Raw genomic sequence first — 17086 nt, 5'->3', positions numbered from 1 at the left:
AATGACGTATGTGGGCTACAGTTAGGAAAAATAAATAGGCTAAATAACGCGTAACCCAAAAGTCATCAAAATGTTTACATCATCACTATCTATATTTTTTTACGGTAAAGTTCTGGCAACCACAACTGCATGTTTTTCTAGGCCTAAACATTCATCGTAAAATTAGCACTTTTTTTCAGCATTCAGTTAATTCTGCCAATTTGACCGTTAGAGTAAGCTACGGCTTACCTTCGCCGAAGAAATGCGCTTGAATCCAGAAGAGCAGAAAAAAGCCCAGCGCCGCTCCCGCGAGCGCCCACGCCACACGAAGATGCTGCATCTTTCTGAAGATCTGACGCGTTCACAACAGCACATCCATCTCGACTCAACACGCAATAAACATTCCCTTATTCTCAGGAAGAACAGGCTGATCGGTAAGGACACTTTCCATGCGGAAAAGCCTATGTTGGATTGTGTGGAACTGCTCGCGCGACAGGTTTCTATTCGGAGATATTAAAGTTCAATACGAGTTTCAACGCGGCATCTGACACTTCGTGTCCCATTAACCGCAGCATAGTCTCTCACTCAATTCTCGTCCCGCAATATTTAACAGGCAATTCGCCGCATGTCTTCACACATCCACGCACGAGCCTCGAACTAAATATAGTAAACAACTTTCCCCCTCCGGAATTCCGTTAAAGTCCAGGAAAATACCTCAATATGTCCAGCATCACGGTCTAGTCTACTGCATTGTTCTGTTGACTTCCCAGCAGAAATTGTGCGGACGCGCGTGCATCCCAAGAAAGCGCGCGTGCTGCCCGTCTGAGCGTCTCCTATTTAACTGAGGCTGCGGGTCTGCACGCGAGTTTCATCTTGGTGGAAAATCGACGTCATCACTGTTAAATCTGTCAATCTCCGGGCGATTCCACTTATGAGATCGAGAGAGACATACCTGAATACAGTAGGCCACCAGTTATACTCTAAACTGCATAAGTACAGTTTGTACTTTTTCCTATATTCTTTCTCATTTTTTATTTTCACCTGACAGGAATACATAAGTTAAGGCGTCTTCAATCTTCAATCAAAAAGTCACATTTATTATGCTGTTTAATATATAGATCAAAGGAGAGTTGAAATATGAAATAGTTTTTTTTTAATAGTTTTTTTATTTACTTTTTATTGTGGTTGCCATAACTTTACTGTACAAATACTACACTTTGTACACTACACTACACTACACTACACAACATACTACACTTTGTACACTGTGTGTGTGTGTGTGTGTGTGTGTGTGTGTGTGTGTGTGTGTGTGTGTGTGTGTGTGTGTGTGTGTGTGTGTGTGTGTGTGTGTGTGTATACATATATTGTATATATAACCATAAATTATATAGCTAATATTTTTTTCTAATACATTTTTACAGTAAAAAAAAGTAATAATACATTTTAATTTACATGACTTGCATGGTACTTCATAGTTTACATATGCAGGTCAAACTTCGTTTATTTAATTTCCCATCTGATATTCCCATCGGAAATGTTAAATATCACGTTGATGTTCAATGTAAATATCAAGCTGTCATTTAGGAGATGCTTTTACCCGAAGCCATTTACAGTACAGGCTATTTATAACAGTGACAATCCCCCTGGATCAACATGAGGTGGGATACACACGATCTAAATTAACATTCAAATTTAATGCATGTATATGCATTTCAGGAGGGAGACTTGCTTTCTCGTGGTTTATTAGTTTTAGTTATTTCCTTAATCTTCCCTAAAAATGCTTCTTCATCCAGTGATGAATAGCTCTTTTCTTTGTCTCTTGATGACATAATTAATAATGATCTATTTTAATGCATATATTCAGATTTAAAAGTAATCCATTTTCTCTGCTGTTAATGTCACTTTTCATATTACCCTCAAGTACAGCTGTCCACACATGACATCCCATCATATTCTCATATTGTTCTCACGTACTCCGAGCTTCAGAGGAAGAATGGCAATCAATCAGCGGGGACCCAATTAAATATGTTCAGAATACCGCACCACTGCAAAGTCAAGCTGCTACTGAAATATCCAGCCCTATAATAACATGTTCCTCCTGTGTTGCCAATATATCTCCAACAGATCTAGCATTTTCTCCCGCTCTATCTCTCAATTTCCATCTCGTCTAAGGGGAATATCTATATTTGACTCTGCAGTGTTTGTTAGCGGTACTGTATGAAAAGAATGTGGTGGGACAATAGACCTGGTTCCAATTTATTAAGCCGGCTTTCATTTATTTACTTTTTACATTTGTTTTCCATAGTAATTGCAACGTCTCAGAGGAGACACTGGAAAGCAATATTGGTGTGATATATAAACAATATCAGCCAGATTCAGTACCCTATTTTGTTTGCTATTTTTGGTGGAGAAAAAAAATCACACCAAGCTAATTCCAGCTAAAATCTGCGACTACGACTACACCCATAGAAAGTATCTGAGTATGAATATTTATTTCTGAACTGTTTGCATCAAGTATTTAGCAGCTGTCATTGTGAAAATAAACAGTGTGATTGAAACAATTGTTGAAATTCCACACGCCGATGAAAAAAAACGCCTCAACATTTCAATTCATGCACTTAATCTCTCAGATCAATGCAGGGACAAGCCACTGTTTGCCCTCTTTTATCTAAATCCTTTTCTTGGATTTGAAATCAGAAATCCATCTGTTCAGAGAACTTCTTAAACAGAACACCAGCACCAAACTTTAAATTTGAAATGATAAAGATTACTTAGGCTACTAAACGTTTATCTCATGCTAATGAGAGCATTAGAAGCATCCCCGCAAATGAAAACTCCATAATAACAAAAAGCACCATAAAAGTATAATAAAAGTGTCATGTCATAGATTATTGTGAAGTAACAGAAATTTAAGTCCGTATTCAATCAATGACAGTGAGCTGTTAACCGGATCAGTGAATCGGTTGAACTTGAGATCCAAACTGTATAAAAATAGTTTGAATGAAATTCAGGATATTTTAAGAACAGCGTGTGCTAATGTGCTTTGGAGGCAGGGTGAAAATAAAGAGGGGGAACATAAAAACATATTAATGCATCTTGACTTACACAATCTTCCTGTCTGAGAGCCAAGGGCGCTCTCACCTGCACCGTAATGTTATGCAGCATTCCTGTCAGCGTTATCACTGCAACACTCTGGGGGAGCAAAGCGCAGACCACCGCTTGACTGCTGAATGTCCCTAAAGCGCACTTTCCACTTCACAATACGCCTGACGACATGGTGTGTCTTGTTATAATCAATATCTTTGTCATTGTCAGGATTAGTCACAGGGCCGCCGTCTTCACTGACCCTGGGAACCTGCTACCTGAATGAAAGTCTAGAGGACACACATCAAGTGAGCAAAGCAATGATTCTGTAAAAGTAATAGATTGATCTGCAAAGTACTACTAATTTAGAGAGATAGTTTAGCCAAATATTCGGTCATCATTTACCCTAATGTCATTCCAAACCTATAACTTTTATTATTCGGTGTCAGAAAAACATATTTTTCCCCCATTGTTTTTTTTGTCCACACAATGAAAGTGAATGGGGACCAGTGGAGTTGTTTTGGACCCCATTCAGTTTCATTGTATGGACAAAAGCAGTTTTCATTCTTCAAAATAACTTCTTGTTACACAAAAGTTATGTAGTACAATGATGTTCGGTCTCTAATGTGACATTTTTCCATGTCATGAACAAACTCTTAAAGCTACAATATGTCATTTTTTTCGCCGCTAGGGGTCGCTAACCTCTTACAATAACAAAGGCGTACGTTGATGACACAAAATTCCAGCGGAATTATGGAACTTGTCGTCAAGCCGATGGATCTAATAATGTTTATGGATGAGTGAATACATTGATGTTTAACATGACTGTGGGATAAAGTAGGGCGCAATTGCTAATGAGAGACAGATATTAGCGCCACACGCGAGTCCCGCGGATATAAAGGACCGACAAGTGCTGTATTAATACTCACACAGGTCAGTTTCACCAACCTCAAAATCAAAATAAACAGTGTTCCAACCAATCACCGACAGGGGCTAGGTGTTGTGAGTTTTTGCGCTCGTGCACGGTGACGGCTGCACGCGAAGTCGGAGGTGAAGAAGAAGCCAGCGTCTATCAACAAGAGAAATTGAACATGGCTGAGACAATCCCCAAGAGGAGGAGGATTAGGGCGAGGGAATACCATCGTGTTTATTCCAAGACATGTATAGTTATCGGGAAGGCTTTTGAATGGTGGAAAGAAATTAAAGTAAAATAAATAAATAAATAAATTAATCGGACGCCGAGGTTGCACTTTCTTCTGGACAGGTGAGTAGCTGCTAGTGCTGACTTGCTTGGATGTGAACTGTGTGTGAAAATATCCTTCTTGAAATAATATGAGCGAAGCTCGACTAAACTTGGGTAGCTCTAGCTAAGAAATGTAGGAGGGAGGGGCGAGCTAACTTGGTTTGTTTGGGATCTCGCTTCAAACACAAACAGAAGTGACGTCACCCACAATCGCTGATACAACCTTTAAAGTGGCCAGAATATTCTTCAATCATATGGATTCAGAACAACATGAGAGTGAGTAAATAATGACAGAATTTAATTTCTGGATTAACTAGACCTTTAACGCAAGACAAAGGAGCATCCTATCAGAATGACAATGAATAGCAGGTTAAATATCTCTCAAAATCAAACTAATTGCAATACTGATGTGCAGATGTAAGACTTTCTGCTCTGACAGGTGTTCGAACCACAGGATCGTGGCTTCTAGGGTGTGAAACCTTCATTTCAATCCAGCATAATTAGTCAAGACAGATTTTAACTAAATAAAATACAAGAAACCTGAAGAGGAGAAGAAATTGATACACTTAAGGAAATTCCACCAATAACCAAAGCCTAAACTGCACAGCGCGTCCTTATTACAGTTTGGGTTGTGCAATCCAATTTGGATGAATCCCATTAAATGTGACATCCGCCTTCACAATATACATTCCAGTAAATCTGCTGCATTTCAGCAATGTTTATCCCCCGGTTTCAAGATACATTGATCCATATGGCATTTAAATCTCCGACTCTTGTTTAGCTAATGTGGAACCATATATATTTAAAACTACATTGTGAAACTTTAACTGTATCTTTTGATATGAGCGATGAGTGATGCGTTTCTGCGGTCAGAGATAATCAGAATGGATTAAGCCTCACAGTTTTACTCCCAGGCAGTCCGAAAAAGAAAAGCTGATAGTAGAGATCCCAATCAAAGAGAGGTGGGAAACTGTGACAAGTCCAGATACGTTGAGTGATAAGAAGGAAGGGCTCTTCTTCTCTCGCCTGCCCGCAAAGACTTTTGTAATCAATCTACACAGACTAATTTGGGCCGGTCTTCACATTGTGATTCAAAAAGAGGAAAAGTGACAAATGGTCTGACAGGCCAGTGTAATGCTGTAGAGTCATGGGTCCTGCAGTGCACTACATTTTCATTCCCCTAGCATATACATGTATGGCTTAAAAAATTAATATGATATTTTATTGCGATAATATTTAACTCATGCAGTTTAACTATTCATGATGTGATGGTGTTAAATTAAGTTCACCATTAAAATTGTCAATCCTTTTTTTAATGTATTTAAAATATTTATTATAACGTATTTATTATATTTATTATGTATTTATTATAATTGATTATTCCGTGCACATCATCGTTTTTTTAAATTCATGTGCCCTCATAATCTTTAATCAAAACAACTTCCCTCCCTCTTGCAGCATCATCTCTTCTCTGATGGCCTGTGTACCTGCATGAGGGCGGGACAACCTGTCACTCACTTGAGATCGACCAACAGCAAATCACAACCATCCAATCAATTCCCAATGGACAAAATCAAGTCCCACCCCACATTTTCTTCCTCGTATACATCACAATACGGAAGAAAAGAAATCGCAACTTCTGTTTGATGCCGACTTTAAGACTTGTGATTTAAGGATTAAATGAACATTTTTAAATGTTTTCAACACTGTTTGAATAATTGTTGGCATTAGAGCCATGTTTCAGTACCCTGGAAATCCAGCGTTTTCGCGAGAGCACAATTTGAAGTTGCTCAGCGAGTAGCTCTGGTGTCGAGTAATAATACTCATTAAATATGCCCCTCTTTCTGAGCTGCACCAATCACATCGGGTTATCTGATATAGGCAGGCCAGTCATTAGTAAACATTGCAAGATGGCTATGGATGAACATCAATTGTTTGAAACGGCTTTGAGCGCTACAATGAACGATTTTGACTTGCCTTTTTCTCTAAAAGAGGAACAGAAGATGGCGCTCGAATCATTCCTTTGCAAGAAGGACGTTTTTGCTGTTTTGCCGACCGGATACGGCAAAGGTATAATCTACCAGTTAGCTTCGCTCAAGATCAAACCCGAAGACAGACACGAGAGGCGGGGAACAGAGTAGACGTGATAAATTTGAAGTTACAAAAGAAAGAACGCCGTGGATCAGGAGGTTAATTTTCATTAATCGACAACAGACCACTAATCTTTTAGATTTAGGTCTGGATTTCCAGGTTAATGTTTCAGAGTGTTTTGCACTAATTTCGGAAACAATTATCACAATTAACTACAAGTTGACACCCTCATGCAAACTACTCTTATTCCCTAAAAGTCTGCTCAAAAGGTAGCCTACTACTACTACTACATGACAAAAATGACTCCATGTGTAAAGTCAATATTTACTGAGTGAAACCGCAGTGCCTTGGTCTGTTTAAAAGATAGATGGGGGGTTTCAAAAAGGGCATGAGGATGGAGAAGCAGATCTTTCTCTTGTTCTGATGGGTTTTCCATGCAGGGCAGGCCAGTATTATTAAGGACAGTATTGATTTGACTGAACTAACATTTTGCCTATTGACCGTGATGCACCATTGTAGCTAGTGTTTATGAAATGGATAGCATGTGTGAAATTAATTATTGACAGATTCAAATGCGCCGTCCACAGCGGCGTAAATGTTGATAGTAAGCATTTTTTGACGAACGTTTTGGATAAATCATTCAGACAAGGTGTAGTGTGGGCAAGCAACCGAGCTTAAAAAGCCTTTCATGTGAATGATGCAGGGGTAGATTATCAAGTTGTAATGCTAAATTCACTTGGCTTGTCAAAACATAGACAACTTCTGTGACCACATTTCTAAAGTGCTACATCATTCGGCACAGTGAGACACTGCAGATTTCATAACATTATCACTCTATGACTATGCAGGGATTTAAAGGAAACCCTTCAGTCAGATGATTCAATGACTGAAAAAGACTGAAAAAGAGAATTGCTTATTAAAATCTAATATCTTGTAAAGGATCAGTAAAATGAAATACAGATTTGACTAAAATATTGTTTAGGCCAGAGATGTAATCACGAGAAGGCATTCCACCGAGGATAACTGTTGGCGGCATTACCGCCGCATTGAGAGAGAGAGGAAAAAAAAGTTAATGTGCTTGTAAAAGATGGGCCACTTTATGAATTTTACTGCCCACAGGTCAGATGGGAATACATTCATTCTATATTCAGTGCAGAATTTATACCAGTTTCCCGTCGTTGCTATGCAAAGCACATAAGAATATTTTCAAGGCAAATCATAAAGCATCTGCCCTTCAGTAGGTGGAGAAACAATTCTGAAAAGGTGTGTATGTATGTGTGTGTCTGTCCTTTAATACTTCTCTCAGGACATGCCATTTTTTAATTATTGGTCTATATAAAGGTCAGTGACACGATGCTCATTTTTGGTCCGAATCTATTCATTTATTCAGAAAAGCTTTAAAGTCGGCATGAAATCAAAATTGACCCTATTTACTTTGTTAGCGCATATGACTAGTCTTGTGGTGAACAATTAATCCGTGCAAGTTAATACACAGAAAAAAATTGTTTGCCGTGGTTATCTTTAATCTAAGTCTGAAAAGTTACTTCTGGTCTGGAATGGTTATTTTTCTGATGACGTAGGTTTGACGGCTTGGGTTGGTTAATCGCTTAACCACTTACTCGTCAAACCGTTACTCTGCTATGGGCGAGAGATGGAGAGGAGGAGCGCTGAAGTAAAACCCTGCCCTCTGTTCAATATTCCGTTTCACTCGGAAATGCGTCACAACACTTGAGAAAAGTCGTTTGCAACTTCCGGTTCACGCGGACTTTAACTCTTTCCACGCCAGAGTTTTATAAAAAAATAAAAACAAAGTAGCCAGCGAGCCCCCAGAATATTTTGGTGTATGAATATGTAAACACTCAATGGATTTATGAATGGCAGTGAAGCGACGTAACTGACGCTGGTAGGTCACGTGATAAGGGCAACATGGCGAATGTAGTACGTCCAGATTACATTCATACTATAATAGAACATACTTCTTATTCAAAATAAGTACCTACTCAAGACAGTGAATTAACTCTCTCCCCGCCATTGATGGAATTTTACGTCTTTCAGTGTTTTCCCTGTTATACAGTAGGGGGCGCTATGACACATCTTCTACGGGATCTCCGGATTAAAGCAGAGGTGAAACAGAAGCAGAAACAAGCGGTAGCATATGTACATGTAAGCATGTGTATATGTAAAATAACACGATCATCAACATTAAACAGCATATAAATCAAAACTGCCTAATGTTACTGATTGAAATGTCGACCCAGGACGAGATATAGGACTGTGAAGCTTTGGGGGTGTTGATGGAGTCGATCTACTCCATCTGTGTTTTGATCATCCTTTTGAATACGATCTGGATGTAGTCTTTGACAAAAACGTGATTTTCTCAGCTTTTTGCTCAAAATGTTGAGCAAATGTTGAGTAAATGCATTTTTATGAAACTTGATGTTGAAATGATAGGAAATGATGGCATAGAGAGGACCGGAAATTATAGGAAATTATGGCATAGATAGGACAGGAAATGATAGGAAATTATGGCATAGAGAGGACAGGAAATGATGGCATAGAGAGGACAGGAAATGACATGATGGCATAAAGAGGACAGGAAATGATAGGAAATTATGGCATAGATAGGACAGGAAATGACATGATGGCATAGAGAGGACAGGAAATGTTAGGAAATGATGGCATACAGAGGACGGGCAATGACGACATAGAGAGGACAGGAAATGACATGATGGCATAAAGAGGACAGGAAATGATAGGAAATTATGGCATAGATAGGACAGGAAATGACATGATGGCATAGAGAGGACAGGAAATGTCAGGAAATTATGGCATAGAGAGGACAGGAAATGTTAGGAAATGATGGCATAGAGAGGACAGGCAATGACGACATAGAGAGGACAGGAAATGACATGATGGCATAAAGAGGACAGGAAATGATAGGAAATTATGGCATAGATAGGACAGGAAATGACATGATGGCATAGAGAGGACAGGAAATGTCAGGAAATGATGGCATAGAGAGGACAGGAAATGTTAGGAAATGATGTCATACAGAGGACAGGCAATGACGACATAGAGAGGACAGGAAATGACGACAGAGAGGACAGGAAATGATGGCATAGAGAGGACAGGACATGACAGGAAATGATGGCATAGAGAGGACAGGAAATGTTAGGAAATGATGGCATAGAGAGGACAGGAAATGTTAGGAAATGATGGTATAGAGAGGACAGGACATGACAGGAAATGACGACATAGAGAGGACAGGACATGACAGGAAATGATGGCATAGAGAGGACAGGACATGACAGGAAATGATAGCATAGAGAGGACAGGACATGACAGGAAATGATGGCATACAGAGGACAGGCAATGACGACAGAGAGGACAGGAAATGACGACATAGAGAGGACAGGAAATGATAGGAAATGATGGCATAGAGAGGACAGGAAATGATGGCATAGAGAGGACAGGAAATGATAGGAAATGATGGCATAGAGAGGACAGGAAATGATGGCATAGAGAGGAAAGGAAATAATAGGAAATGATGGCATAGAGAGGACAGGAAATTATGGCATAGAGAGGAAAGGAAATAATAGGAAATGATGGCATAGAGAGGACAGGAAATGTTAGGAAATTATGGCATAGAGAGGACAGGACGTGACAGGAAATGATGGCATAGAGAGGACAGGAAATGTTAGGAAATTATGGCATAGAGAGGACAGGACGTGACAGGAAATGACGACATAGAGAGGACAGGAAATGATGGCATAGAGAGGACAGGAAATGATGCCATTATAGACAACCCCTGCAGCAGAGCAGACAGTCATGACTGTGTGTCAAGGTCAATAAAATTTCTTAAAATAACAGATAGTTTGACGTTTTTATGACCTTTAATTCAGGTTTTTATGTGTGACACCACCAAAACTTAATAATATTTTAAAACTGATAAGTCAGGATGTAAGTCATGATGATGATGATATATATACATTATTTTACCTTAAAAAATATATTTTTTTTATTATGAATATGTGTCTTTTTTTTTAATGATTACACCACATGACACTAAATTGAAAATGCTTTTTCAAAACCATATGAAACAAACAGGAATACAAAGGGTATGTTTCTAAGATTTTGGCTTGTGTTCAAATCTAGATTTTTTAAATATCCGTACTTTTATTTTCCATTGACCTTACAGGCGTCTCAATTATCCCATTCCCAGAGTTTATGACACTGTGTCCGGTTTATAACAGGTTTAGACACATCTCGAGACCTCTGCATTCTGTTCCATTCAGTTTTGTGAATTAATGAAATGCATGTCAGGGATTATGGAGGAACATCTCAACTTACAGAACAAAGTGATTTTTCTTGTTTACTTCTGGCAGCGTTCATTGAGCTTATGAAAAATGAATTTAGTCATATAGTGGATACGAAATGCAGGGTAATTAAACTTTTTCAGCTTTTGACCTGAGATTAAGGCCGATTATAAACATGCAGGTATCTTCTGCAATCAATACCGACAAATAAATGAACAAAATGACCTTGGTGGCAGCCAGGCTCTTTGCGACAATTTGTTTTTAGAGACCGGAGAAAGCATTCCAACGCTGCCACAAGAGCGATTCCTGAAAGCTTTTCTTAAATTATTTGAGCCACAAAGAGATTCCGCAACAAGCAAAGGCATCAGCTGCTTTACATTATTCAAGACTTACACAATGGCACTTCTGGCACGTCTCCTGCTTTCAAATTGAACTTGATTTAGTTAAGCTGGGAGAGCAAATCTGAGGATAGAGTTGCCTGCCAGACGGCAGGGAGGAGAGTCACTAACAGTACACGCTGCGGTCTACATGTGGCGCGAAACGCCGTCGACCTTCTGTCCGAAAATGTAACAATGCTTTGGGTCTGAAAGTATTATATTTGTGGATGATGAACCGCGCCCGCTGAAGGTTTTGGAGGGTGAACGTCGGGAATGAGAGAGATTCTTTTCGATATTGCCACGAAAAACCTAATATAACACATATTAATAGGATTTGGCCAGGACTATATAGTGCCAATACAATCTAACATTTATTGCTCCCGAGAAAAAGAGCAGAAGCAAGAAACCAAGGTTTCAGGAATAGAGCAGTAGAGATTTTTTTTTCTCCCAGAGACAGCCAATGAAGCTTAACAAAGCCATGTTTCAAAATGTATGAATGTATCAGCTGGAATTACACTGCTCCAGTTGAATAAATATCTTCAGGGTTTCTCTTCCCCTGTGTCTGTTGAATGAGCTCTTGTAAACACACTTTTCTCTCTCTCTATCTCTCTCTCTCTCTCTCTCTCTCTCTCTCTCTCTCTCTCTCTCTCTATCTATCTATCTCTCCCTCCCTCTCTCTCCCTCTCTCTTTCTGTCTATCTCTCTCGCTCTTTTTCTCACCCTCAATGGGTTTTGCAAGTGGCCTGATTGATCTATTGTTGGCTTGTGGAAGTGTAGAAGGTATCTCAATGTCAGTGCATTATTGGAACGGAAGCTTCGGAAAAGAACGACACCATAAACCACATTAATTGAGCGGCTTCATTATCCGCCGGCTTTATTAAAATAGCAGCTCATTTAGTTGTCGTGCACCAGACTTCATATTTCTTTCCTGGCGCTGCTATCAAACTTGTTTTATTTTTCCAAAGTAGTTTATTTCATTGGCTACGAATCGTTGGACCAAAAAAAATCTCCCATCTACTTTAGTTTGATTGTGTCTTTTTGCTTCTTTTCTCTGTTTCCCTGTTTTATTATGTCTTTTCTTTTTCTTTTTTTCAGAAGGTGAAAAAAGGCCTACAGTGGAGTAGCGCCTTGGGCGATTAGTTTTTTGCAAACTGAAAAACTTCTTTGTCAAGTCCTGTAAGTTTGAATTTTTTCTCAAGGCGTACATTTGTGCTCTCTCATCTTCAAAGTGACTAGCTTTGCTCTTTGTGTATGAATGTATATGTGTGTGTATTCATTTATGTTTCACTTAAGTACACACTGTTTCTTTCTATGACTATGCCATTTTTCCTCTTGTACAGCGTTCATATCTAAGAGCTACATTTTCAGTAGTGGCATTTGTACCATTGTTTTGAAAACATGTCAGCTTTTGCAGTAACAAGCGACTTTGTGCAGTGAGTAGATGTGTAGTGTGTCAAACCTCTGCATTGCTGTTTTTAATGTTACTTTGTGTATGCTGTACAACTAACAAAGCTGATTTAGAAATGAAATTGTCCCACTGTAAAAAAATATTGCTGTGATTATTTATCACAACTTAAAATTCAACATTTGAATAAGATATATACAGGTGAAACTCGAAAAATGTGAATGTTTTAGAGTTTTACCTGTATGTGTTCGTGTTTGACTTAAAACATTAAGTTAATATTAAGTTTAAAAAAAACTTTAGTTTAGCTAAGTTGGATATTTAAGTTATCTCAGCTCATTTAAAGTTGTTATAACTAATTGCAGCAACATTTTTTACAGTGAGATCATTCATTGAATTCAATTATTTCTAGTGATTCGGTTCATTCAGATGGTTCATGTAAAAAAAAATGTATTTGAACTTCCATCTAGCAGATGCTTTTATCCAAAGTCACTTGCATTGGAGATATATATTTTAACAATTCATGCATTCCTTGGGAATCAGTTAAAAGAATGATTTTAAGACTCATTTGTTTAATTCCTGAATGAATTAGTTGACTAAACAAATCAGTTGACTGAATGATTCAGTGACTCATTCATAAAGCTGTTCACTTGTTTTGTTCAGTGTTTTTGAATGAATCGTTTGAGTAAAATGATTCAATGGCTCACTCAAAGAACGTAGCTTGTTTTGTCCCTGAATTAATAAGTGTTTTTGAATGAATAACTGAATGATTCACTGAACGATTGAATGATTGTGGTGGTATTCATGTGCTTTCGACTCATAAATACAATGTTTCTGACCACCATTTGATTTCTTTCCTAAATGAAATTGTATTTTTGAACGAATCGCATCAACAAATGATTTGATGATTCTGATCACTCATAAGACAGTCCCTTGTCGCCACCTACTGTCTCAAGGATATAACCTGCAGGAAGAATCATTGAATATCCCTATAACTAATGTATAGACTGACAGTCTTGCACGATTGAATACAGTATAAACACGTTTGGAACGTCGCTCAGCCAATCAAATTCAAGGACAGACTGTTGTATAATTATAGTTATTAGGATTTATTCTAGCTAGTTGTATTTTGTATAAAGTTATCTTCCCAAGTTAATCTCACCTTTGGGATAAATTGTTTCATTAGATTGTTATTTATTTAAAAAGACACTGGCCTCTTAAGTAACTTCAAGTTACTTAAATGTAGTTACCAATAGTACTTATTTTAGTACTTATTGTTCAATGTAGTTACCTACTGCTAAAAGCACTTTGCTAGGATTTTTAGCAAGCTATATTTAAAATAGCTTACCCAACAGTGCTCTTGTGCTTGTTTAAAAATACTTTATTTTATACAAATGGAAACTATGCGTGTCTGATATTTGCAAATCTCTCTAGTGTGAGGAGTTCCTGGATGATCTGCCTCAGTTTTCATTTGGGGGCTGAAGCTCAAGTAATAGAAATCCAAAGTTAGTATTATGGCTCTCTAACTGCTCGACTACTTTGAAAGTCGTTTCCACCCTTTGCATTTAAAGAGCCATTTTAATGAATCCCATCCATGCTCTTAAAACGTTAAAGAAGCGATTCCAAGATCGCCCCCATGAGAGCTTTTGAACAGTGAGTGCCGTCAGAGGGATCCAATGTCTCATGAGCACTTTAGAAGGTATTGTTCTTAGAAATGCAATTTTTTAAAGCTTGCTTGTTTGAAAGGAAGTTTAAAAGAATGCTAGTAGTCTTCATACCTCATCACATGCATAATAAAGCAAATGCCTGCACAGCATGGTAAATGTGTAGAAATACAAACAATAAATGGTTGCTTTTTATGCAAGTACTTGATCATGAGCGGCTTATAGATGCTCTGCATAATGAGTCTGTAGGTCAAGAGCCACTCGCACTCTGCTGGTCATCACAGCCATTGCATAACTTGATTTTCAAAAGCCAGGGAACAGTATAGGCAGATTAAAAGAGTATGATGTGTCAGCTCTGGAATAAAGACTTTTTAAAATCCCATTATTTTGTATTCTGACTCAGCACACCACTCAATATATTGCAAATTTTCAGTATGAATAATTTGAGGTCAATGCCATGCAGAGAAATGGTTGATTCAACTGTTTTGAGCATTACAGTTGCTGGTTAGAAAACATGTTTTAGTGTTTTTTATTTTTTATGTGTATTATTTGTATGCACTGAACAGATGGCCTGTCTCCAAGCTTATTGTGAGTTATGGACTCTAGTGTGGTGCTAGTGCATAGCTTTTAAAAGATAAATAATAGCTCAAATACATGGAAAAAGATTCTTGTTGCTTTTAATGAAATTATTTGGCTGTCTTAGGCCCCCACATTAGAAGTCCCAAAATCTGTTCGGAGGTTAAAATGTTGTGTGAATGCTGTCTCCGCAGAGCAATCAATAACGACTTCCATTTACTGGCCTGTCTTCGGAAGAACTAAAGATTTTAATGTACTCAAGTCAATATGCAATGGTGACTCAGACAAGAACACAGCCCTTCTAAAAGCTACAATGGGCTCTGGGTGTCTGCTCCAGAAATGCTACATCCCCTTAGAAAACTGATTAAGGGGTTTTGCCTATTTGCTGAAAGGCCACTGGGGAGGAAGTGTCTGTTTTTTGCTGTGTCCTCTAACTAAATGCAGTGCTATAGATGGAATCGATAGGACAACACGACGCTAATGAAGACTCAGGCAGTGGGACAGCCACAGTACAGTGGGGCTTGACTCCTGAGTCCCCAAACACCAGACCAGTAATCTAGTCATATAGAGGGAATGAACTTGATTAAGTTAAATGTAGTAACTAAATGGACATCTCTCTCTCTCTCTCTCTCTCTCTCTCTCTCTCTCTCTCTCTTTCTAGCATAGACTGTAGAAAAGTTGGTTGGTAAAAGTGAGGGAATGAATGTGTAAAAACTATCTATCTATCTATCTATCTATCTATCTATCTATCTATCATTGGTAAAAGAGGGGAAATTAATATCTAAAATGATAGATCTAACTATTTATTTATCTATCGTTGGTAAATTAGGAGAAATTAATGTTTAGAATTAAAGATTTACCTATTTATCTATCTATCTATCTATCATTGGTGACAGGGGAAATTTATTGTCTAAAATTATAGATCTGTCTGTCTGTCTGTCTGTCTATCTATCTATCTATCTATCTATCTATATATATATACATCTATATATATATACATCTATCTATCTGCCTGTCTGTCTGTCTGTCTGTCTGTCTGTCTGTCTGTCTGTCTGACTGTCTGTCTGTCTGTCTGTCTGTCTGTCTGTCTGTCTGTCTATATATCTGTCTGACTGTCTATCTGTCTGTCTGACTGACTGACTGACTGACTATATCTATATCTATGTCTGTCTGTCTGTCTGTCTGTCTGTCTGTCTGTCTGTCTGTCTGTCTGTCTGTCTGTCTGTCTGTCAATTGTAAAAGAGGGGAAATGGAAAAATGGAGGGAGGGGGGGGGGAGTGAAAAATAATATGTAAAAACTATCTAACAGCACTTGGTTAAATGCTCTAACCAAAACTCCTCGTTTTGATTTATCCTGTTTTCATATCGAGCTTATCACATAACGAACTCATTATTGCGTCTGAACTCACAATTGCATTACCGTCGACGAGTTATGGGAATAAATGAAAGATTCATAAGGCAGGAGAGCAGTTTACTTACCGCAGTACAGGATCAGCAGACCGCTCAACAATACCACAACCCAGAAAGTTGAGGACATCGTCAGCCACGCATTCCTCCGTCTAGTCCTCTTCCTAAAGGGCGAAGCCATCAAAGTCAGTCTCAATTCTCCAGTCAAATTAGCCTCCAATCTGGCTCATATAGCCAGCAGCTATTCAAGCGTCGGCTTTCGTCTCAAAGTTGCCATAAAGAAACAAACGAGGGAGAAACGGCGCGAACGTATCCGTGAGAAGCACTGAAATGAGACTGCAAATGAAGAAGATCCTCTGTTATCAGCGATGCGTTAGAGACTATTCAAGCTAACACTTTAAAGAAAAATAGGCTAAATCATGTCTCGCAGACCTATAACCGACAGATAACGTAAAAAGAGATAAGTTGGGGTAAAAAATAGTCTGCAACTGTAAAACTTTAAAAGAAATAGGCTGCTGGATTGGAGAGAAACGAAAGCGATGCTGCCGTTTCATCCGGCGACTACAGAAAAGTGCTTGATAACTGAAGTGAAGGTGTTTTTGATTCAGAGAAGAAAGAGAATCGATTGTTGTGCTTATTTTCCCCCTTAAAGAGAACGTCAAATTATGACTTCCTGACTGAAATGTTTAAGCTACACTGTAAATATATATATATTCTAACAAGTTTCTATTGATTAGCCTACTGTAAGCCAATATCCTTTGTTGTATTAACTATTTTAAGACTACAAGGTAACTTTTTTTACGTTTTTACAGTGTATACATGGGTCAGTGGCGGTATTTTGTTTGCCTGGATATACTAAATAAAATATTACATAAAAAAGTTATATTTCCATAAAAAATACCCTAAAAAAATCATAAATTAATAAAATGAAACAGAATCTAAATCCT

General features: G+C 38.2%; 1 protein-coding gene across 2 annotated transcripts in view; it reads right to left on the bottom strand.

The window, feature by feature from the left end:
• tafa5b (TAFA chemokine like family member 5b) overlaps window positions 1–16511 on the bottom strand; it is a 43888-nt gene extending 27377 nt beyond the window's left edge. Inside the window, exon 1 of one of the 2 annotated variants that reach the window (XM_079603968.1) lies at window positions 16212–16511. In XM_079603968.1, coding sequence (XP_079460094.1) covers window positions 16212–16320 — 109 coding nt within the window. In that variant the 5' untranslated portion in view covers window positions 16321–16511. Of the gene's footprint in view, window positions 1–228; window positions 823–16211 lie in introns of those variants that run through there. The other variant, XM_079603967.1, reaches the window with a different exon arrangement.
• Between the last annotated feature and the right edge of the window lie 575 nt (window positions 16512–17086).

This window comes from Phoxinus phoxinus, assembly GCF_949152265.1.
Source record: "Phoxinus phoxinus genome assembly, chromosome: 25".
Lineage (NCBI taxonomy): Eukaryota > Metazoa > Chordata > Actinopteri > Cypriniformes > Leuciscidae > Phoxinus > Phoxinus phoxinus.
The sequence above is the reverse complement of the archived record's forward strand: the minus strand, read 5'-3'. Positions and strand labels throughout refer to the sequence as shown.